This window comes from Cherax quadricarinatus, chromosome 26, assembly GCF_038502225.1.
Source record: "Cherax quadricarinatus isolate ZL_2023a chromosome 26, ASM3850222v1, whole genome shotgun sequence".
In the NCBI taxonomy this organism is placed as follows: domain Eukaryota; kingdom Metazoa; phylum Arthropoda; class Malacostraca; order Decapoda; family Parastacidae; genus Cherax; species Cherax quadricarinatus.
Window position 1 is genome coordinate 41,437,898 of NC_091317.1, and position 11,035 is coordinate 41,448,932.

General features: G+C 37.1%; 1 protein-coding gene across 1 annotated transcript in view; it reads left to right on the plus strand.

Moving 5' to 3' along the window:
- Positions 1-1,584: 1,584 nt before the first annotated feature.
- Positions 1,585-11,035, plus strand: part of LOC128691746 (SE-cephalotoxin) — a 38,449-nt gene continuing 28,998 nt past the window's right edge. Inside the window, exon 1 of the mRNA XM_053780661.2 lies at positions 1,585-3,978. Coding sequence (XP_053636636.2) covers positions 1,736-3,978 — 2,243 coding nt within the window. The 5' untranslated portion in view covers positions 1,585-1,735. The remainder of the gene's footprint in view (positions 3,979-11,035) is intronic.

Sequence of the window (11,035 nt, forward strand, 5' to 3'; positions counted from 1 at the left end):
CATAAATAGAGTAAAATAAATACTATGATACCAAGTTGAAATAGCCAACATTACCTTAAAAAAAATAATATTAATAGAATCTCCTCGAGGTCCCTACAGGCACCTAAGTGAATTTACAAAAAAAAAAAAAAAGGACGAAGGCTTAAGTTGAGGGCAAACTGTCAAAAATTAGGTCCAGAGTCAGCGACATATCATAACCTGGACAGAGGGAAGAAGGAGCAGTTGTAAACAATTGACTCTGGATGAGAAGAATGTGATCGATCCTCAGTCGACATAAATTCGTCTTAAAGTGACGCTGCCTGTTGAAGGAGGAGGAGCAACCACCCACTACCTGAACTCTGAATAATTTTCCAGTCTGCAGGGCCCCACTGGGCTACCCGTTTCCCAAGGACATTTCTGTAAATAAGGTCCACTAAGTTACTGCAATGCAAAAGTCTACTGCAGAGTGGATTCATTTAGATCGACACCATGCTCAGCCCTTCTAGGGTAGGGTAGGTGCCTGAGCCCGAACTTGCAGCTCACAAGACTGTCATTCCCAATAACCCCCTTGGGGCGGGGATGGCAGACCAGAGAGGCCTAGGTTCTCCCTACGAGAAGCTAGGCCTGGGGACACTTGGTCCCAAAGATGAGGAGGTACTTGTGCCTCCTCCCATGGGAGACTTAGGTCTCAGACACTCCCTAAAGGGGGAGCCAAAGCCGGGCCACCACTTGGAAAAGGCCCGGGCCGGGAGAATACCGGCGAATCTAAAAAAAAAAAAAAAAAAAAAAGTGGATTCATTATAGAAGCCTTTGTCTCGGTATCCGCCAGGTCATTTCCCGGGACAACATTCTTCGTGACGCACCAGTCTTAAACCACAGGGTGGACAGAAGCTTCTTGGGGAAGGAAAAGGTTTGATAGACACACACAAAAAAAACGAAAACCATTGACTCTCTTTCTTGGGTCATTAAACCTTCAGGGTTCATAAACCGTAGGTCTTTTTCCAGAAGATAATCAGAACTTTGCCAGTCTTGGTGGTGAAAGAGAGAATTTATATATTCAGAAAATAAATGACAGCTAAATTTAGCTTCGTTGGTGAGGGAAAGATGTAAGGAAAAGGAAAGTTCAGAGAGGCACTGATAGATTAAATGAGCTGCGGTGAGGGAGGAAAGGAGGGAAAATTGTGAGTGCAGATAACCAATTACAGTGAGGCCGTCACAACCCCTCACCAGCTTCAGCCATAAATTCTCCAAATAAACACACAAGATGGAGTAAGATGATCTTGCTAACCCTTGAATGGCGGAATCATTCGTGGGTGACAGAGCTGATATTAATAACACTCTTATTACCATTGCTTTTATTATTACCAGTATCATGAAATAATCCCGCTATTGTGAAATAATCCCACTATTACACTACTGAAACTATTGATAAGAAAATCAAAGATAATAGTAATAATAATGCTCGTAATATAAGGTTTGGCTCTTTAGATACGATGGCAGACTCAGAGTTGGATGGTGGAAGTTGGCCACACTCCGTGATCTTCATCATATAAGAACGTGCAAGGAGTAAACCACGAGCATTTACTGCGCCTAACTGGAGCGCGTTAGACTGGCTCTGTCACTTGAGTGCTGAGATTTGTTATTAAAGACGTTTATTCTATCTACTTTTTGCTGATCTTACGGACAATTATCCACCTTGCAAAGAAATGATAATATAATTATGAAAATCTTTACTTATTGATAACTTGTGAGAAACATGGCAAGGAATATGGTGCAGCTGTCGTTGTTGTGTTTTATGATGGTGGTGTGGGTCTCGTCCCCAGGAGACGCATCAGTGTCGGTTTCTGACCAAGCAAAACTGGCTGTGTCATTTGATTTTTCTATGGACAGCGTGCAGGATGTCAGCTCAATCTTTAAGGACGCCCTAAAAATTCTTAAAAATCAGGACAAATCAGAAAAGGTCGAAAAATTCACAAAAAGCGCCAGACTTTTTACAAAGTTCCTGGGCACCGCTGTATCTGCTGATGCGTCAGTAGTTAGCTTTGTGTCAACATTCAATATGCCAAGCCAGTTGGAAGTTATACAAAAGCAGTGTAACAAAGTGCAAGAAGTGCTAGCTACCATGGACTTAGATCTAAACAGTATAAGGGATGAACTAAACACATCGACTGAGTTTAAGGATTGGATAACTGCTTACATAGACTTGGAACTTGATATAAGAAATGGAGAGAATAAACTGACAGAAACCAAGTCACGTCTGACTAACCTGGATGACGAAGCCGAAAAGTTAAGTGTTATGGAGAGTTTTATTAACTTCTTTGAAAATCAAGATATAGAAGAAAAGGCGAAGAAAATATACCAACTTACCGGAATTCAAGGCACAGTAACAAAACAAAATCTGTTCAGTTTGTACATGCAGGAGAAAAGTTGTGATGTGTTTGAGCTGTCTCAGTTGATGTTCGTCATTGGAGACTTAATGACAAGTGCTGCCAAACAGACCATGGCATATCAGTTTCTCAAATATCAAAATATTAATTATGTTCGGGAAAAGATGATTATCTTCTCTGACTATCTGCAAGATATCCGTTACCAGTTTGATATACACGTGTGGGACTGCTATTCAAAGTTTGTCGTATATGCTGAGCAAGAGGTAAAAAAAATAGTACAGGAGAATGATATTCAGTCAAGTGAGGCACTAAGAAGTAGTGTACAAGAAAGGCTGTCTGACTTTATGCCTTGGTATGAGTGGAGAGTTGCTATATACACTGAGGATGTCCCGAAAATTATTCATACTTTATGTGGTGATATTCCCCTTAATTTGTTCATGTTGAAACAACAGTTCATGATAATTGAAAATCTTGGAAGTAATGATACCAGGAAAATATCTGTGGTATGGAAAGACAATAAAGTCAGAAGTCCAGGTTGTCAGATCGCTTCTGGATTTAACAGGACACATGATCCATGTAAATTTTGCAACGTGTGTAGCAACCATGGTATCTGCCATCATATTCCATACACCAACGATCACTTGTGTATATGTGACCAATATTACGAGGGAGACAATTGCGAGATCTACAACAATCCGGCAATAATTCACATTATCACTGACATAGTGGCTGACATGAGAATGAACTTCGCCAGCATCACGGGAGTACCCACTGTTGTTGACGTCTATGCACATATTGTGGAAATTAAACTGTTGCACGAGTTAATACTGAACGCCAATGTGTTGACACAAGCTCTAATTCAATACGAAGAAGTCTTTAGGGAAGCAGAATACATAACTTATGAATACAACAAACTGAAGACTTTCACACTGAGTAAAGAGATGTTCTTAAAGAAAATTATGAATATAGATTTCCATCGAATTCTCAGTGGTCTTGAAAGAGCAATTCTTGGTAAAGGAATTTTCATCTCGCATGACATTTTATCTGTATTTAAAAAGAAAATTATATCTGAGTTAAATCCAAGATTTGCCTGTACACAAAATTACTCTGTTGCAGTGTTAACCATGGTAAATAATTTGCTGATCATCGACGAAGTGGTAACAGAGACAAGTATTTTGGTAATGAATTGGCAAGTTCAGCATTTGGGAGCTCCAGAAGATGTCCTAGATGTTATACATAAGACACAGAAACTGGCTGAGCATCGTCGGGAAAAGTATTTCGCTCACTGGGAAGCAACATCGTGCACAGAGTTGACTGATGACGACCTCCAGGAAAAATACTGCGGCAATATTCACAGTTATTCGGGACTTCAAGTGTTCCTAAACTGTGAGAACAATAAACAACCGTCTACCTCCTCTGTCACCTGTACAAGAGTAGGCAATACTTTACAGTGGACGGAGACTCCTAATTGTCAGTACGTGTGGAGCAGCTGGAGCTCATGGGGAAGCTGCACCTGTGATAAAGGCGTTAGATCCCGAACTCGCAGTAATCTCATTGGAGATATTGATACTTCGTTAAAAGACTGCAATAAAGAAGACTGCTGTCAAGAAAAGTATGTGCTAGATGATGAGATTGTAATAAAGTTGGTAGAATTACCGACAATATGTAAAGTAAAAGGACACAAGTGCAACTAATGTAATGGCTTGATAAAGCTCCGGGAGAGCGAAACGTTGCCACAATAAAATGTCACATTAGTTGCACTTGTGTCCTTTTACTTTACATAGATGATGAGATGATTCATTGTGGTAAACATGTAATATTAGTTTTGCATTCTGTCCTTCAGGGTAATAATCGATCCAGAATATCATTATATAACACGGGTTCGATCTCCACCTGTTCTGTGATTATAATATGTATATATATATATATATATATATATATATATATATATATATATATATATATATATATATATATATATATATATATATATATATATATATATATATGTATATATGCAAAACAACCACTCTGAAAGAATAGAGAAATTCCAAGCGCTTTCGTGACTACTCACATTATCAAGGAACTATGAAAGTGAAGCATCCAAGGAAGCTATATAAGGGGTCTGGCCAGCACCTCACTATCAGATCCCACAACGGTTAAACACGTGACGCGCGGCGACCCAACTTGGATAGGTCCTTTGCACAACTCACCCCCAAGCTATTCTACCCAAGAAAATTTAAAAATTATTTGTCCAGTGTATTATTAAATTCTTCCCAAATTCTATTAATTATAAATGGATCTAATTTATATAAACCAAAGGAAATATTCATATTATTGTCAAAACTGCTTTTTATGAAACAAGATTCAATTATATTCCTGTCGACCATGGACTTGCTTGATACTACTTTCTCAACTTTTTGAATATCAATTGGATGGTTAAAATCTCTTACATAAATAAATAGAGCATTGGAATCTTGTCCAGTTCTAATGCTATATTTATGTTGTTTTAATCTTAGTTCGAGATTTTTACCAGTTTGACTGTAATAAACTTTATCGCAAATTTTACAAGGAATCTTATAGACACATCCATCAGCATTTCGGGGGGAATTCTTTATCAAAAGTTTTTTTACTGTATCAAGATTTTTGAATACAACTTTAATATTAAAAGTCTTAAGAAGAGAAGGCATATCAACCAAGTTTTCATGGTAAGGGAGAACCAACATATTTTTAGTAAGACACATGTGCAACATCTGGGTATCTTTATTGTAGACGTTTCGCCATCCAGTGGCTTTATCAATACAAATTCCAGGACATAACTTGAAGACAGTAGAACTATGTACAGAAGATGAGGTAATCAGTCCCTCAACCTAGGAGTAGGTGCGAACAGCACCATAGTCGTACTGTTCGCACCTACTCCTAGGTTGAGGGACTGATTACCTCATCTTCTGTACATAGTTCTACTGTCTTCAAGTTATGTCCTGGAATTTGTATTGATAAAGCCACTGGATGGCGAAACGTCTACAATAAAGATACCCAGATGTTGCACATGTGTCTTACTCTCATCTTGTCGGTATTATATACCTTTCGTACACAACATATTTTTAGTTGAATAAGGCTGGTTGCCCCTTTTTGGATTATAAAAAGTGTTTCTAGCAACTTTAAAAGATTTATCAATTACATTTCTTGGGTATTTTAAATCATTACCTATTTCATAAATTTTGGATATTTCCTCATCTATGAACTCAGGACTACAAATTCGTAAAGCTCTCAAAAACATTGATGAGAAAACAGACAGTTTGACTATCTTGATGCGAGGAATAATAGTGGACATAGGAACAGTTATTTGTAGGTTTTCTGTAAATTTTAAATTTGAATTCATTATTACCCTTAATAATTAAAACGTCTAGAAAAGGCAATGAGTTATTTTCTTCAAACTCAACAGTAAAGTTTATAGAATGGGCTAAGCTATTTAATTTTCCAAGAAAATGGTGTATTTCTACATTTTTGGGCATAAGACACAAAATATCATCAACATATCTGTGTCTTATGCCCAAAAATGTAGATGTACACCATTTTCTTGGAAAATTAAATAGCTTAGCCCATTCTATAAACTTTACTGTTGAGTTTGAAGAAAATAACTCATTGCCTTTTCTAGATGTTTTAATTATTAAGGGTAATAATGCATTCAAATTTAAAATTTACAGAAAACCTACAAATAACTGTTCCTATGTCCACTATTATTCCTCGCATCAAGATAGAGTCAAACTGTCTGTTTTCTCATCAATGCTTTTGAGAGCTTTGCGAATTTGTAGTCCTGAGTTCATAGATGAGGAAATATCCAAAATTTATGAAATAGGTAATGATTTAAAATACCCAAGAAATGTAATTGATAAATCTTTTAAAGTTGCTAGAAACACTTTTTATAATCCAAAAAGGGGCAACCAGCCTTATTCAACTAAAAATATGTTGGTTCTCCCTTACCATGAAAACTTGGTTGATATGCCTTCTCTTCTTAAGACTTTTAATATTAAAGTTGTATTCAAAAATCTTGATACAGTAAAAAAACTTTTGATAAAGAATTCCCCCCAAAATGCTGATGGATGTGTCTATAAGATTCCTTGTAAAATTTGCGATAAAGTTTATTACAGTCAAACTGGTAAAAATCTCGAACTAAGATTAAAACAACATAAATATAGCATTAGAACTGGACAAGATTCCAATGCTCTATTTATTCATGTAAGAGATTTTAACCATCCAATTTGATTTTCAAAAAGTTGAGAAAGTAGTATCAAGCAAGTCCATGGTCGACAGGAATATAATTGAATCTTGTTTCATAAAAAGCAGTTTTGACAATAATATGAATATTTCCTTTGGTTTATATAAATTAGATCCATTTATAATTAATAGAATTTGGGAAGAATTTAATAATACACTGGACAAATAATTTTTAAATTTTCTTGGGTAGAATAGCTTGGGGGTGAGTTGTGCAAAGGACCTATCCAAGTTGGCTCGCCGCACGTCACGTGTTTAACCGTTGTGGGATCTGATAGTGAGGTGCTGGCCGGACCCCTTATATAGCTTCTTGGATGCTTCACTTTCATAGTTCCTTGATAATGTGAGTAGTCACGAAAGCGCTTGGAATTTCTCTATTCTTTCAGAGTGGTTGTTTTGCATATTTTGAAATCACCTGTTCACTGTGATCTTATTGCATATATATATATATATATATATATATATATATATATATATATATATATATATATATATATATATATATATATATATATATATATATATATATATATATAGATAAGGCTAAAGAGGTCTTTGTGGCATTTATGGATTTGGAAAAGGCGTATGACAGGGTGGATAGGGGGGCAATGTGGCAGATGTTGCAAGTGTATGGTGTAGGAGGTAGGTTACTGAAAGCAGTGAAGAGTTTTTACGAGGATAGTGAGGCTCAAGTTAGAGTATGTAGGAAAGAGGGAAATTTTTTCCCAGTAAAAGTAGGCCTTAGACAAGGATGTGTGATGTCACCGTGGTTGTTTAATATATTTATAGATGGGGTTGTAAGAGAAGTAAATGCGAGGGTCTTGGCAAGAGGCGTGGAGTTAAAAGATAAAGAATCACACACAAAGTGGGAGTTGTCACAGCTGCTCTTTGCTGATGACACTGTGCTCTTGGGAGATTCTGAAGAGAAGTTGCAGAGATTGGTGGATGAATTTGGTAGGGTGTGCAAAAGAAGAAAATTAAAGGTGAATACAGGAAAGAGTAAGGTTATGAGGATAACAAAAAGATTAGGTGATGAAAGATTGAATATCAGATTGGAGGGAGAGAGTATGGAGGAGGTGAACGTATTCAGATATTTGGGAGTGGACGTGTCAGCGGATGGGTCTATGAAAGATGAGGTGAATCATAGAATTGATGAGGGAAAAAGAGTGAGTGGTGCACTTAGGAGTCTGTGGAGACAAAGAACTTTGTCCTTGGAGGCAAAGAGGGGAATGTATGAGAGTATAGTTTTACCAACGCTCTTATATGGGTGTGAAGCGTGGGTGATGAATGTTGCAGCGAGGAGAAGGCTGGAGGCAGTGGAGATGTCATGTCTGAGGGAAATGTGTGGTGTGAATATAATGCAGAGAATTCGTAGTTTGGAAGTTAGGAGGAGGTGCGGGATTACTAAAACTGTTGTCCAGAGGGCTGAGGAAGGGTTGTTGAGGTGGTTCGGACATGTAGAGAGAATGGAGCGAAACAGAATGACTTCAACAGTGTATCAGTCTGTAGTGGAAGGAAGGCGGGGTAGGGGTCGGCCTAGGAAGGGTTGGAGGGAGGGGGTAAAGGAGGTTTTGTGTGCGAGGGGCTTGGACTTCCAGCAGGCATGCATGAGCGTGTTTGATAGGAGTGAATGGAGACAAATGGTTTTTAATACTTGACGTGCTGTTGGAGTGTGAGCAAAGTAACATTTCTGAAGGGATTCAGGGAAACCGGCAGGCCGGACTTGAGTCCTGGAGATGGGAAGTACAGTGCCTGCACTCTGAAGGAGGGGTGTTAATGTTGCAGTTTAAAAACTGTAGTGTAAAGCACCCTTCTGGCAAGACAGTGATGGAGTGAATGATGGTGAAAGTTTTTCTTTTTCGGGCCACCCTGCCTTGGTGGGAATCGGCCGGTGTGATAATAAAAAAAATGATATATATATGTATGTCGTGCCGAATAGGCAGAACTTGCGATCTTGGCTTAAATAGCAACGTTCATCTTGCTATACAGGACAAGTGAAAATTTGTGTTTGCAATAATTTCGCCAAAATCATTCTGAACCTAACGAAAAAAATATATTTCACTGTGTTTGTTTAGTATTAAATTACTGTAAACAAATCAAAAATATATTTAGTTGGGTTAGGCTAAAATAAATTGCTCTTTTTATTATAAGGTTAGGTAAGTTTTCTAAGATTCTTTTGGTGCAAAATTAAAAATTTTTACATTAACATTATTGAAAAAAATATATCTTTAAACGTATGAGAGAAAATTTTAGAAAGGACTTAATTTTAAATGAGTTCTTGCTAACTGACTAGTTTTACATATTCGGCACGACATATATATATATATATATATATATATATATATATATATATATATATATATATATATATATATATATTATATTATCCTTTTGCTACCTTTACTTGTGTATTTTATCCTGTCAAATCTAGTTATACTCTAATTCTTGTAAACAACTTATATAAGACCTTAGTGCAATTACTAGTGAGAGACTGGTGCTATTTTTAATTTGTATTTTTATATTATTAGACTAAACCTAGTTGTACTATAGCTCATTCTAGCTCAAAACATAGACTCCACAAAAGTCATTATACTAGACCTTAGTGCAATTCACGTGAGAGTCTTGTTCTATTTTTAATTTGTATTTTTATATTACTAGTTTATACCTAGTTGTACTTTAGTTCATTCCAGCACAACACATAGACAACATCAACTTCATTATGTGTAGCAGTGACTATACTCTATATGACCAAAATACTCTAGCTATATACTTGTCCAAACTTCCTACCACTACAGATATCAGTACTAGAACTCAACACACAACTCAGGATATAAATAACCATAATTTAAACCTAGAAGATGATTGATCACGTTGACCCTGATCTAAACCTCCATAATCTGACACCCAATCAAAACCTATTGGAAAGTAACTGCCTTTCTTACACAGTATCACAAGCCAGCACTATCCTAAACAATGCTAAAAGTCTATCAGTACTTTCTCCTGCATTATTCTTACTGAGACCTGGCTTAAGCAGGACACAATAGATATCTACCCTCTACCAGGATACACAGCAATTCACAACTGCAGAACAAACCAAGTTGTGGGTGGTATTGCAATCTATTACTCTAACCAATTATCTTGTATTAGCACCACTTGCTTTAGTGATGAATATGGGGAATACATTTTTGCTAATTTTACTGTAAAAAACCTTAAGACGCCTATAACAATCGGTGCCATTTACCGGATACCCCACACAAACATCCCAAATTTCAGTGAGAAATTAAAGTCACAAATAAACAGACAAATGAATAAGCACCACCTTCTCTTAGCTGGAGTCTTCAACATCAACCTTGGCTTACTAGATGATCAGCCTGTAACTGATTTCATCAACAATATGAACAACACACTTCTCATACCAACAATAACTAAACCAACCAGGCTCACTGAGACAAGTGCAACCATAATAGACCACATATGGACCAATATACTAGCCCCCCTTAAATCAGGGATAATCACAGATAGCACTACAGACCACTACCCTACCTTCCTCTTGACAAACATTAGTAAACCACCACTTGAATACAACGAAGTCTCATTTAGACTCCATGATGAGGCCTCAATAAGGAAGTTCACAGCTGACCTAGAGACTGTTGACTGGCCTACAGAATTCTCCAAGGCCAATGGTATTGATGACTGGACAGACATTTTTCTTAACAAATTACTTAGACTATACAACAAACATTGTCCTATAAAAACAAAACAGATCACAAACAAACGGCTTGGTTGCCCATGGCTAACCAGCACCATTCTGAAATCCATTGACAAGAAACACCAATATGAAAAGCAATATAGACAAGGCTTAATACACAAAGATATTCTTAAACACAATTCATCAGTTCTCACCAAAGTAAGAAAGAAAGCCAAACAACTATACTACTCCAGTAGATTCACAGACACTAGAGGAGATATAAAAAAGACCTGGAAAACACTCTCTCAGATTCTGGGCACCCACAAACTGAAAAAAAAACAAGAATATTGTCCTAACTAAACCTAATGAAACACCACTACATCCCACTGACACAGCTAACAAGATAAACGACTTCTTCTCAACCATAGGATCTAATCTCGCCAATAAAATCCCACATACCAATGCCCATGCCGGGGACTACCTAGATGGGAATTTCCCAAATTCTTTCTGTCTTGCACAAACTGAGCTCACGGAAGTCACCGAGATTATAAAGTCACTTAAAAATAACTCAGGGAATCTGTCTCAAATCCCACCATTACTGTACAAGCGAGCGGCCCATGTCCTTTCGCATGCTATTTCATTACTTTTTAACAGGTCACTAGAAACTAGCACCTTCCCAAAACTACTCAAGATGGCAAGGGTTACA